General features: G+C 41.8%; 1 protein-coding gene across 3 annotated transcripts in view; it reads left to right on the top strand.

Moving 5' to 3' along the window:
• EBF2 (EBF transcription factor 2) overlaps positions 1-13,917 on the top strand; it is a 139,063-nt gene that overhangs the window by 97,908 nt on the left and 27,238 nt on the right. For all 3 annotated transcript variants that reach the window (XM_039698381.1, XM_039698382.1, XM_039698383.1), the window contains one exon: positions 7,012-7,093. In XM_039698381.1, coding sequence (XP_039554315.1) covers positions 7,012-7,093 — 82 coding nt within the window. The remainder of the gene's footprint in view (positions 1-7,011; positions 7,094-13,917) is intronic.

Below are 13,917 nucleotides of genomic sequence, written 5' to 3' on the forward strand. Positions count from 1 at the left end.
CTAGCAAATGTGGCCATGGGAAAGAAGTACATTGAGCAGTGAGAAACTGCCTGGGTACCTGGCAGGGCACTCTCCCCATCCTTTGCTTCTTGAAGATGGGATCATTTTGCAACAGAAGAAGCATTTATTTACCCCAAAGAGTGTGAATTGCAGTTGTGGGGTGTGTCCCTGCTCTGCATGAGGGGGACACAGTCTGCTTCAGAGATGAAAATTGTTAAGCATGTAGAAAATCAGCAGAAAAAAAATCAAGTTTTCTGACACCTTTGTAGGTTGGGTGACACATTGAAGGTTTATATTTGGTTGTTATTGGTTTCAAACTAAGCTTTTTTTAAAAAAAAAACAAACAAACCCACAAGATAAAGGGTGGAGAGAAATATGTTGTACCAGGCTGCAGAGAGAGGGGATATTTGAAGAGGAATTGTTCTGTGGCTGAGGAAAAGGACTGGAAGTTGGACATGGATCCATTGCTGTGGACTTGTGTGCAATGTTCTCTCCTGATCCAGCAGAAATACAGGATATTTTCATCCCGTGTCTTCTTTAATCCATTGCAGAGAGCGTTACCTACCCGAATGTGAGCTCAGAAATACAGGATATTTTCATCATTTTCATCCCGTGTCTTCTTTAATCCATTGCAGAGAGTGTTACCTACCCGAATGTGAGCAGGACATCTGGCATAGGAAAAAATTTATAACTAGAGGCAGTTTTAAGATGGGTTCTGCCATGCTGTAGCTTTAAGGTTAATTTTTAAGTTGGTTAGATCTCTTGGACTCCCTTAGCTGACTCCCTAACCCTGTTTTTGTTCCTTTTTCACACCTGTCTCCAACACTGGCTTTTTTGAGCTCAGGGCCACAGGAAATCAGACACTTCTGCCTTCCACAGTTGGCATTGCAGGGATTAGGTCCTAGATAATATTCTCACATCAAAACTTAAACTTTAAAACTAAAATGGAAATTGGAGTGAGTGACTGCAAGAAAAGTCACTTAGAAAGGTCTAACCAGACTGAAGAAATTACTTTGAATCAAGGCAAGAGGATGGAGAAGTGTTACTGGTTTGTCCCATCAGGAAATGAGGTTTTTATTTGGTATAGGAATAACAGGCATAGTGTTAATCTGCTTTCTGGTTTGTTTGGTTGGTTTTTTTTGTTTGTTTTCTTTGGGTTTTTTTGTGTGTGTGTTTTTAGTTGGTTTTTTTTTTTTTTGGTTGGTTGGTTTGTTGGGTTTTTTTTTGTGCAACTGGAGTCTTTTTATTAAAAAAAACCCAAGTGACAAATGAGCAGCCAACTCCTCTTCTCCTGGCCTAGGCTTGGGATCTCATCGTCTGACTCCTGCTCCCTCCTCTCCCAGCGAATCTCTGACAGACTCAGAAAAGTCTCCTGACCTACATATGTTGGTTTTCACGTTTGTTAAACTGGGTTCACACTTTATGCACAGGAGTTTTGTGAAGATTAATTAGCTGCTGTTTGTGGAGTATCATATAAATACTGTGGCTCAGTGCAATAACCTCACTCATTTCTCACACAGTGGAAAGTGTACCTTCATTTCAAGTGCCTTTGTGCACTCCTGATCCCACACTGACTGTAACTCCTGCAAAAAAAATGGGAAGTTTTCTCATCAGCTCCCTAATAATACACACTGACATAATAGATCAAAATGACTCCAGAGATAAATATTCAGATTACAAAGAAGTCTTCCACTGTGATATTCATTAAAATCAGGATGGTGATATCAAATAAATGCAATTAATTGATTTGAAACAGTGACCTGCAAACCTGACCCTTTGAAAGGAAGGAATTTGGAGTTGTGTGGGCACTGGGTAGGGTTACTTGTCACACTTTTCTCAGAGGTTGCCATGCCAAGACACACACAGGTGACCTGAGGGGAGGACCTGACCTGATCCAGAATTCCCGTGTTCTGATGGAGTTGGAGTCAGGCCCTCACACAATAATAACACTTGTGCAGTTCACAGTATATTTTAATGTAATATTGTTGAAGTGACACTCATAATAACAACTTCTGGCCCCGTGTTCTGATGGAGTTGGAGTCAGGTCCTCACTGCAATAACACTTGTGCAGTTCACAGTATATTTTAATGTAATATTGTTGAAGTGACACTCATAATAACAACTTCTGGTTTTTTTCTTTGTTCCCTTTGTGACATTTTGGAAGCACTGAATTATTGAAGCAGAATTGCACTGTATCTTTATATTTTCATTAGATTTTGGGATGGCAGGATTTGCTGGTAGGCATAATCAGAATTATCCTATATGGTAGGCATGTTCTTATGCCAAAAAATCACTGAGGCCACAGCTCCAAATTCCACAGCAACCCCAAAAAAGCCAGAATTTTTTGCTTTACAAGGGAGAATTTTTTGTTATATCCAGAATTTTAGGTGTATCCAGAGGCTGTTCCCAACATACAGCCAATGTTGGACCTCTTGATACTGCACCTCTATTTTAATGAAGCATAAAAGGTGGATTGATTGATTGATTGATTGATTGATTGATTTTTTAAATTACACCTTCTGCTGCACGTGGGACTGAGATTTAGGGCTTCTGCCTAGTCCTGCTGAAGTCACCAGGAGGATTTTTCCGACTCCAGCAGGATTGATTAAGGTCAATTTGATTCTTCTCACTCATCTGAGGTGAATAAACACCCTCACAGGTGTGGAACATAGGTTCCAGTCCCAGCCAGGTACAGAACCTGATTATTTGGGCATAGACAGGCAAGATGGGACTGTGGGTCAAAAACTGCTTTGGAAACAGTTTAACTGATGCAAGACCTGGCTTTGTTTGCCCCCACCCTTTCTCCATGGCCATGCACCCTCAGCTGTGTTAGGAGCTCTCCTGGTGCTCCCCCACCAAGGACTGCTCAAGCTGTTGCCAAAAATTAGTTGAGATAACAGATCTGCCTTTGTACTGCAGTGGAAAAGGGGCACTTGAACCATTCCTCAGCTGAACAGCTCCCAGCAGGAGGAGCAGTAACTTTTAAAATAGCTCAGGAAAGAGGGAGGCAGATTTAAGGTGGCATTTTGGAGACCTCTCAAGTGTATCAGTCTGTACCCAGTGAGGTCAATGATGAGAGAGAGAAAACAGGAAGACAAGTCTGTACTTATATCTTAATTAATTTTATGTCTGTGCATTAATTCAATCAGCTTTTCTATAGCAATGCCAGAGTTTTCAGGGGTAGTTATTGAAATGTGTTTAGGTTTTCCCCCATCACCCTGGAGAGGGCCAAGGATGGGCCAAGGTCCCTTTGCTTGGCTGGAGCCAGAGTCACCTGCTAAACTCCCACCTAATTCTGTCCTTAGCAAGGCTAAAGATTGGCCAGAAACATTAAAATCAGCTAATTTGTTATAATAATTCTCTTTTTTAAAAATTATTATTATTATTTTTCATGTATACACAAGTTAAGGCCAAAAAGTTCCTCATTTAAGTGCCTTTAAATGAGACACTTCAGACACTGGCTAAAGTGTCTTATTTAAAGAAATTAATAAAATCTTTCTGCAATTCTCCTGCTACCCCTAAATCAGCTTCATTTAGTGCTAAACCTTCCCTCCTCTTCGCTCCCCCCAAGTCATTTTTATTCTAATGTTGCAATAAATATTAATGCCTTTCCCAGATGCAATATCTTAAAAAAAAATTACACATGCACATACACACATATCTATGTATATGGGTATGTATGTATATATATGTATGCACAATAATCTTCCAAATACTTCACACAGATGCCCACTTGCAGCTCAAATTTGACTGGAGGACCTCTGAAAAAGACAAAAAGAAAGGTGTGGCTCAACTGGGATAAAAAGAGGAAAAAAAGATAAAAATCCTTGCGTGGGCAGCTAAATGAAATTAAATCTAAATTTTGGGGTGATAAGAGGGAAATTGTCATAGCGCAGCTATCCAGGGATCTCCAACAAACATCCTAGCAAAATAAATATAAATTCTGCCACGATATTTAAGCAGTAAAAGAGAAACCAGCACTTTCTGAATTTTGTGATATTTTAATCAGCAAAAATGTCAGCATTTTGAGCTGTTCATCAATTCCAGAAAGTCCTGGCACCTCTAAGAGCCCTCAGTGGATCCCCAGGCTGGCCGGGTTAGGCAGGCAGGCTGAGCTGCGGGGCTCTGAGGCTGGGATGTGTTTGGTGCAGAGCACTCGGGGAGGGTGGGGAGCGCTCAGCGCAGCGCCGCGGCAGCTCAGGGGCTGGGCAAGTTTTGTTCTCCGGGTTTTTTAATGGCCATCGCCCCCCTCGGCACGAACCAGCCCGGATTTAATTGGAATCCAGCTTCATTTTCGAGTGTGCTGTTGGGTTGTGTTTGCTGGGGGTCTGAGCCCTGGTTTTCTGTAGGCGTTTAGCAGAAAAAGGGGATTTTTGTTCCTTGCCACGCCGCGTTGCAGAGTATGCTCGTGGATGCTGTCAGATGTACATTTGGAATTTTTACCTCTCTGTATCTGCCTTTTAGGGTTGTGTCACTCACAGTCCCCCAGGATCTGTCCTCTTCCCAAAATCAGCCCAGCTGACACAGCAAGTTCTCTCCCAAACGCTTTTCCCTACTCATTTTCTTCATTCTTTAGTTCATGTTGATAATTTTTCTCATCTCTATCAAAAGGGATGCAAGCATTCAAAAAATTAAAAAATAAGCTGGCCATTTTTCTGCTTGATTTATTTTATATTTCCTTAGAAGTAACAACTTGTGATTTTTTTTTGTGGTTTTCCTGCAGAATAATCAGCCAGCAGCTCATTGATTTTCATACAAAAGTTCCTTGTCTTGGCTCATTTTATAGTTTGGTTTCATTCTGGAGTTTTTCTTTGCACAGGCACATCTCCTATAAACTGTTTCTATATCTGAAAATATTCTTTTTTATATCTCTAAGAAGAGGGAAATAGAAAAAGGAGTGTTTGTGGGTAACATTTATGCCTCCCATTATCCTGGGAGTCTCTGAGGGTGCCAGCGTGCAGGGGATTTTTCCTTCTGAAAACGTTTTTATGGATTAAATCTCACCAAATCTTTTGTATAAAACAGGTCACAGGTTTTAGCATGGACTCGACAGGACTTATTTAATAAAATATATTCAGTTCAGTTCCCAGGGCTTGAAATTCTGTAGGATTTTTAGTTTGGAAGCCACGGAGGTGCCCAGGTCTCTGTTGGCAGAAGTTGCCCTCTGAGAGCATTGACACCTCTCTCCTGCTGAACCTCAATGTCCTGCTGAAGGGAGACCTGAAATGAGAAGGAAATCTGGAGCAAATAACACTCTCACCTTGAGAAAATAAACATTTTAAAAACATCTAATATATTTGTGAGATATTTAAGGGAATAATAGTTAAAAAGAGGACATTTTAATTGAAAAGGGTCCCCGGCCAGGGTGGATTTTGGGCAGTGGCTTTACATGATGCAATCTGTGTCTTTTTTGGGGTGAAGCTTCTGGAGGGGTTTGGTTTGTTCGAGCACCACACAAATGGATCCAGCCATGGCTTTTTCTTTGTATTTTGGCAGATGGAGGAGAAATCTTGTGGTGGGAGTAGTGCAGAGGAAGTGGCACTAACAAGGGGGAGCAGATTTCTGTGTTATTGTCTTGTGCTGGGGCTGGCTTGGAGGGTGTTGTTGGTAAACCCAGGAAATATCCATCTTTCTCCTTTAAAGTTCTAATTCAAGGCATGAATGTGTGAGTTCTGAAGGGACTTAGGGACTGCGGTAAAAAATCGTTGTCATAGTAACAGAAAGGGAAATAGGCCTGGCTCACCTGGGACTTTAACTTACTGCAAAAGCAGATTTATTTTTTTTTTAAAGGCAAGCACTCAGCAAGAGAAATAAATAAATAACTTGCTCTTTGTATTCGAAATCAATTCTTCAACTATTTATTTTTTCTTGTATATGACTCTTTTTCCTTCTAAATCTATCTCCAAGTCTTTGATTTATTTTTTTAATTATAATTGTTGCGGTTAAACCCAACTTGTCTGACAAATAGAAGTGGAAAAAAATCACAGGAATATTTTCACTTGCAACAGAGGATGCCAAAATATTTCTTGCTTATGCCTAAATTTTGAAGATTTGTTTGTTTTGTTTTTAATCCAACAACTGTGGCTTTTCACACAATTTCTTTACCTCTGAAATGTCCAGATTCAATCAGAAAACAAAGGGGTGAATCCTTTCCCTTGGTGGATGTGAGACAAAATTTGGTGGAATAGCTTAGGGAATAATTCCTGCTTAATTTTTCTAAATTCTAAAATCTCCATGCAGTGTTGGGTGAGTCACCAAACAGGCTGGAGATTCAACTTGGGTACATGACCAGCTAAACTCTACAGAAAAATAAACCATATGAAGATGGGTGTATGTGACAGAGCAAAAATAATTGGCACAAGAACTTTGTGGGATATTAATGGGTTTATCTGCTCGGACAGCGTGAGCTGTCATGTTTCACTTGAGCTCTTGCTTTCCTTATCCTCCCTCAAAATCTAGGTAGGAACAATCTGGGCTTTTGGCACTTTTGCTCCTCTGCTTTTGTGACAGGAATCTTCATCAGAAAGAAACCTCATCAGATTCTTCTCTGAGCTGTGTTTGCTCCCAGGTCTCTCATACATTCCAAGTCATTCCAAGGCTTCTCTGCCTCGGAGTTGCCCTGTTGGTTTTGTGGTTTCCACAATACCATTATCCTTCTATATTGTTTCATGGGAAGTCCCTCCAGACAGCCAAAGAAAGACCTTGAATGTGAGGGAGAGATAAGAAAGAGACTAAAATTTTGTGGTCAAACCTGCAGAGAGGGAATGGGTGTAGATCAGAGGAATTATGTTCACTTACACCACGGTGGATTTCAGTCACACTGGTTATGCTTTACCTGTTTTTTTTTGTAAATTCTGTTTATTAGAGTTTGGTTTGTTTGTGTTTTGATGAATTCTTGTAGTTCTGTAAGATCCACTATGATGGAAATAACTTCATATACATTTTAAACCAGAATATAACAACACCTTTTGCTGTGGTTAATAGAAGTGATGTGGCTCTTTCTCTTTCCAGATTCTTCCTAAAATTTTTTCTCAAGTGCAATCAGAATTGCTTGAAAACAGCAGGAAACCCAAGAGATATGAGACGGTTCCAGGTAAGTCTTACAAGGCTCAGCATTAACCTGTCTGCCTCTGTTCTTTTCCTTTCCCATCTCCTCTCTCCTACATTGCTCCTAACAAACATGATGACAATCTATGAAAAGCCATATCAGACAGCGTTAAAGTTTTCCCACATTTGTTGTGTTTAAACCTTTTTTTCCCTTTTTCTTTTTTTTCCCTTCCCTCTTTTTCCACCCTGAATCCCCAGGGGAAGTGCTGTACTGTACCAAGCAGCAGTGGATATTTGATTTGACACCCTCGGGCAAAGCACTCGCACATACAGCTGCCCACAGCAGGGATCGTGCTTGTGATATTTAGATGCCTCAGAATTTTTCAAAGTAGCTCTGTACGTGCTACACAAGCAACCTCTTCATTCCCTACCTCTTTGCCTGTTATTTTTTGCTTTCTAACACTCTCGCATCCTCCCTTCAGCTTCTTTAAAAAACCACAACAACAAACCAAGAAGCCAAAATAGTGATGGTGACTTTAAGTGGCTTTAAGCTCTCCCAGCAGCGAGGGCGACCAGCCCGTGGGGCTGCGAGCGGCTGCAGGGCACGGTGAGCTCCGGCTGCGGAGCAGGGGCAGCGCGGCCGGGGGACAGGAGGGGCTCCCTGCCCTGTCCTTTCAGGCAGTTCTGTTCCTAAAGCTCTGTTCCTAAAGCTCTGCTCCTAAACCTCTGTTCCTAAAGCTCTGTTCCTATAGCTCTGTTCCTATAGCTCTGTTCCTGTTAGGGGATGGTGCGGCTCGGGCAGCCGGGACAGGAGGGGCTCTCTGCCCTGTCCTTTCAGGCAGCTCTGCTCCTAAAGCAGTTTCCCGGTATCTCAGCCCTGTTAGGGGATGGTGCGGCTCGGGCAGCCGGGACTGCGCTGCCAGAAGGGAGGAAAGCAGGGCTGGGGCTGGCTCTGGGCGAGGCTGAGGCACAGCGAGGATTCTGCACCCCGGCCCTTCTGGGTGACCTTTGATGAGCCATTTCCCCCTCTTTTCATCTCCGATTCCAAACGGGGTTGCTTACATGAGCTTCCTCATTTATAAATGGGGTTAAAACTCCACAGGAGTTTACAGAGTTGCTTCAGACTTTCCATCAAAATGTGTTCTCACAGAAAGAGTGATTTTTATTTTTCTTCCGCTTCTGCGAGCAATGAAAAATTTAATAATTGTAAAAAAAAAAAAAGTTTCAACTTTTACGAGAAATCCTGCAAAACAAAATCTTCTGAAAGCTCAGAAAAATTAAAGAAATGCAAGAAAAAAAAGGAAGAAAGTTTTATTAGCTTTTTGTTTGGATCATGAAGAAGTTTAAAGAAAAATTCCTGACCAACCTAATTTTTTTCACCAGTAGTTTAAAGAGACCGCAGTGACTTTTTCACTCTGTGTTTTTTAGAGATGATAAGACATGAGAAAAAAAGAGGTGCTCATTGTTAGGGAATTTATACTGAGTTTTTTTTCAAGTGGCAATTTCCATAAAGAAAAGAACCAGCAATTAGTTATCATCTGCCAAGAACACTAAGAAATCTGGAAAGCAAAAGAAAACCTCTTTTACAGCATGTAAACACATCTTGTTGGCTTTTGGAGCTAGCAAGAAGAACTGATTGTGGAATGTCAGGAAACATAAATAATCTCCTTTTTTTTGGAGGGGGGGGATTGTGCCCAGGGCTCCCCTGATTAACACCTGGGGACCTGAGCACTGCCATAATACACAGAATATTGGTTGCAACTGCTCTGGACCCAAACACATCAGAATATTGGAGAAATTCAGCTCTGATTTCAAGCCCATGCTGGCTGCTCCCAAAAAATCCTCAAAGCCTTGATTTCCATCAGATGCTGAGCTGAAGGAGGAGTTTGGATCAAACTTTTTGGTGGGGGCAAAAATTTCTCTGTGGACTTAGCATTATTCTTGGTGTCACCTCGCCCAAATGAGGATGTGACAGAGCCCAACAACTTCAGATGTCCAGGGAAACCTTTAACAGGGAAAGAAAACCAAATCCTGCAGTCATGTGGATGAGGATGGAATTCCTTCATTCCTCAGCCCATCCACCTGGCAGCTCTCCTGCATGGGAGAGAGCCTGGCCTTGCTTTTGATCTCTGTCCCAAAATCAGCACTTTATTGAGGAGAATGAGCTGGGATAGACTCCTCAGCTGGGTTTTCTGCCTCCAAACATGCCAAGCTGGGAAAACAGAGCCAAGTGAAACTGCAGGGTTCTGTTTCTCTGGGATAACTTCAACTCCTCCTGCACGTCCAGTCCATGGGAGTTCGACCCCTTTGAGCCTCAGAGTGAGAGTTCAGTTAAGGCCCCCAAATGAATCAAGATCAGGCTTTAAAACCATTAAGTTCACTTTACTTTTTATCAATTACCCCCCCCCCACCCCCAATGTCAACCTTTTTCTCAGAATTACAGAATAAAAACCTTTGAGACAAATCGCGGAATTCTTGAGGTTTTGAGTGAGAGCAGGATCTTCGTTCAGGCTGCTTCAAAGCTGGACGCATGGGTTGCTGAGCTTTGTTCTGGGCTGCAGAGGTCAGTGTGGATAAAAAACACAAAAAGTGGCTCAAATGGCTAAAATTTGACACCTTGGGAATAACAAAGCTCCATGTTCCAAAGCAAATTAGCCATGATGAACAGTTAGGACAATGGGCAAAGACAGCTTGTTGTCTGTCTGCCTGCTGGTTTCTAAGGATATCATCATTACTTATCTGGACACAGCCAAAGTTAGGACTGTTCTGAAACACTCCAGTGGCTTCTGGACACTTCTTTTATTTTTGGTTGATTTTTGTTTGTTTGTTGTTGAGTTTTCTGTTTTAAAATTTTGATAAATTCTTTTTGCCTGCTGCTTGGACATGATCCGTCAGCAACCCTGAAAGTCAAAAGTGAGGGAGAAAAAATTACTTTAAAATATTACTGGTGTGTTTGCACACTTTGGACATGTTAATTTTCATTTTAATTGTTAAGATATTCACCAGGCAAAGTAATGAATGTGCAGAGTTGTCTGTTAGGTTTGAAGGGGTAGTTGTGCATCCTGCCAGTGCAGAAACCTGTGAGCAGAGTAAAAGCAGGGTCAAAACCCACAGTGCAGCAGAGTGGTTTATTCATTTCACTATTTAATTCATCATGTTTCAGTCTTAGGCCATATCTAAGACTTCTGCTGGTTTTCTCCCAGTAAATTATTTGTACAGCTGTTGTTATTAAGTCCCTCCTTTTCCAGACACTTCCAAGCACTTCACTTTCCTTATGCAAACAGAATTCTGCAGCAATGCTCCTCTAAGTGTGTTTTAATTCCTATCTATGTTCTTCTGCAGAACCAAATATTTTTATTTTCAATGGAGTAGTGCTTGTCAAACCTCCAGGAGACATCAGGATATTCCTTTTCTTCTGTGGTTATTAAACAAAACAGCAGAGAAAATCCTTCTACCAAAGTTCTCATTTAGATCACTACTGAAACCTGGGCCTGAAAGGGCCTCTTCCAGCACCATCTTTGGTCTTTAATAGAGCCTGAATGAAAGCCCAAACCTGAGGCTTTGTTGATGAGACACAAGTACAAATATGAGATGTGGAAATAGTGCCTTACAATGCATCCTACTGAGTTTTCCAGCACGGAGCAATGGTTACTCATGACTGGAAACGTGTCAAGCTAATGCTTCTGATTAAAGATGGGTGTGAAGCTGCACAGTTTGGGCTTGGCTTGGCTCATCCCCAAAGCTCCAAGGCACTGGGATCCAGTGTCCAAGCCTGGCCCCAGCCTCACTTCCAGAGCCAGTACATGATTTAGATATTTCATACTATACTGGTAATATATTAAGATAAATTAAATGTTAGGTTTCACATGCATCATTAAAAAAAAAGGGGGGTGGGGAGAGAAAGGGGAGGAAAGGCTACATTAACATTGTGTTGTAAATTTAATGCAGCTCCAGATGCCTGAAGAGTTGTGGGGTTTTTTACTATAATTCTTTCATTTGGAGAGCAACACCAGCTGCTGTGTGATCCTCTTGCCTTCCTTCTTTAACCAAATGCAATGATTTTGTGCTGTTGAAAACTATGTTTTACATCAGAAGTTAAGGAATGTGTGATCATTATTTTTGTGAGTTTTTTCCCCCTGTAGTAACATGATTTTATTGTGAATCACTACTTCAATGTCTGTCAGTGGCTAAAGCAGGGAAACAGCCTCTTTTTAGAACTAAAGGGAAGGGAATATTTCTAGAACTAAGGGGTACTTTCATAGTTACTTGATGGCTGCCCAAAACCCACGGAGATAGAGCAGTATGTACTTGTGAATTTAACTGAAACAAATATTGGCTATTTATAAATTAAAATATTTCCAAATAAAGCTGGTGGGTGGAAAACTGAGGCAAAAATCATCCTGAAATCACTTATTCAAACACAGGGTTTGAGCTCAGCTCCTCTGCAAATTGAGTTTACATAGGTATTGTTAGTTAGGGCTGTGTTCTCAGCGAGGGATTCTCCCAGGAATGGAACTTAAAATAAAAATAAAACCCCCCAAAACTATGCCCTCCATTTAATGGGGAATTCTCCTGCAGAACTTGATGGAAGCCCAATGATACTTTAATGGTAATGACTGGTGTGTAAAGGGGGACAATAATTCTGTAGAATTAAGATGAGGCTCTTCAGCTGAAATGCTTCAGCTGAGACCTGGTGCTCACACATTAGGCTCCTGTTGATTGGGAATTCGGTTTCCTCCAGGAGCACAGTCATTAAACAGGTCCTGCAGTGCCAGGGAGGGTATGAGGCAGCAGACACTGGTTCTAACAGTGGTCAGCTTTGAACCAATGTCCTTTTTTAGGAGCAAAACGAGAAAGGTCAGTAATTGCCCTCTGTTTTCAGCAGAAAACATGACATGGAATGTTTCCTGGCAGGTACCCCCCTCCTCTAGATGCTCTAGGGAGGAAGAGAAAGGAAAAATAACAAGGTGCACCCCTGGGGAGGTTTCCTTCCTGACCTCGGAGTGGTTGGATCAGTTCATCATCAGGCACGTGAGCAAAGCTGGCTGGGGCTGGGATTTCACCCAGCTCGCTCTAATCCAGAGCTCTGAGGGGTCTGTGTCACTCAGGGAAATGGAAAATGATTAAGAGGGGTGGGATGATATTGGGAGTTAGGAATGTAGGCTGTAGGAAGCAAAAAGGATGGCAAGGATAAAACATAACTGCTGTGAATCGGAATCCTGCTCAGGCTGATGGGGAAGGAATGTGCCAGAGACCCCCGTGGTCAGGCTGGGATATGGATAGGGATCACTGGACTGCTGGTAGAGGCGAATACTACATGGAATAATCATGATGGGGGACTACTTTCCCAGGTAGAGATTGCAAAACAAATGCAGCTGGTGTCAGCAGAGCCTGGGCCTGTTACTGGAGGGGGCAGATTTCTTCATCGGGTACTGACTGAGCCAACAAAAGGTGATGTTATTTTATATTCTGTGTGAGTAAGGGAAGGACTGACTCAATTGCAAGAGAAAAAGTACTCAAGGAGCTTAATATGCTCAGATCTGAAGGCCAAATATCCATGGGGAAAGAGAGTTCCCAGAGTGATGTTTCATCCATGAAAAACAAACCACAGATGAGATCCACTCAGTCTCAGACTGCCAGCAGTAAGGAGGTGGATTTGTTGTGTTGGGCCCCTCTGATTTCTTGTTTGGGTACAATACACTGGATTAGCTACAGGCAAAGGAGAGCAAAATGACATTGGAACAAGTGCAGGAATAGGTCATTGAGGGGACAGGGGCTGGACAAGAGCTTGGCTCAAATACTTGCACTGAGGAGGGGTGGAACTGCTCTCTGAAATTACCCTCAGGAAGGTCAGGAAGGGAAATAATAATTGTAAAGCTAATGTTAAGTATAAACTGACTAGGAATAAATTTAGGCTGCAAGCCATAAATTCCCTCTTCACCAGGCTTTAAAACAAGATGAGTGTCAAAGGCAGAAGGTGGAAATGGTTGCAAATGATTTTAGAAAACAGCTCCATGGTTTGGCTGTGGATGATAGCAGGAGACAAGGTGTCGGTGACCCAGGAGTGGTGTCCAACCCCTGTGTCCCAAGAACCTTCAGATTCCCTGGGGTGAAGGCTGAGTTTGCTGTCAGCCCCCAGTCTGCAGGCTCAGGGCCTGGAGAGGATTTCCCAAAGAATTCCATGGAAGTTTTGAGGAGAGTGATATGGCATTTTCCACATTGTTTATCTTATTCCTAATCCAACTCTGAGGCAAGCCCATCCTATCCAGGCTCTCCTCCTGTGTTACTCCCTCAACCAAAATTCCTGTTGACATCAATGGGAGCCCTGTCCAAGTCCAGACAGCAGGATGAGGCCTGACATATTTTCTTCCCCTCAGCTGGAAAATAATAATAATAACAATAATAACAATAACAACAACAATAATAATAACAATAATAATAATTTTAAATCCTCATAGCAGTTTGTTGTTTTTTTTTAAGAAGTTAAAATAACATGGTGCTGTGACTAGAGAGTTACAAGGGAAAGTGCATCAGGAATGCAATATTGTTTCCAGATGTACAATGTCATAAAGAATTTTTTCCACACTTGGAATGGTAACAGGAATTTTTTGAGAGAGATCATTTACACAGTGATGAGATATGTTACATGTAAGTAAATGCCTGTATGCCTGGAATGTTTGTACCATATGTCTAAATAGGTGTCTGTGACTGATACAGATTTTATATCTGGGGATGTGAATGGATTTGCATATCTGTGATTTGAAGAGCAGCACACTTTAGAATACAAAAATACTGATATAACACAGTTGGGGGAGGGAAATTTGTAGTACCCAGGTGAAGGTTTGTAAAGAAACACAACCCCCTGAGCTG

The sequence above is a fragment of the Passer montanus genome, unplaced genomic scaffold (genome assembly GCF_014805655.1).
Source record: "Passer montanus isolate IOZ18808 unplaced genomic scaffold, ASM1480565v1 scaffold123, whole genome shotgun sequence".
Lineage (NCBI taxonomy): Eukaryota > Metazoa > Chordata > Aves > Passeriformes > Passeridae > Passer > Passer montanus.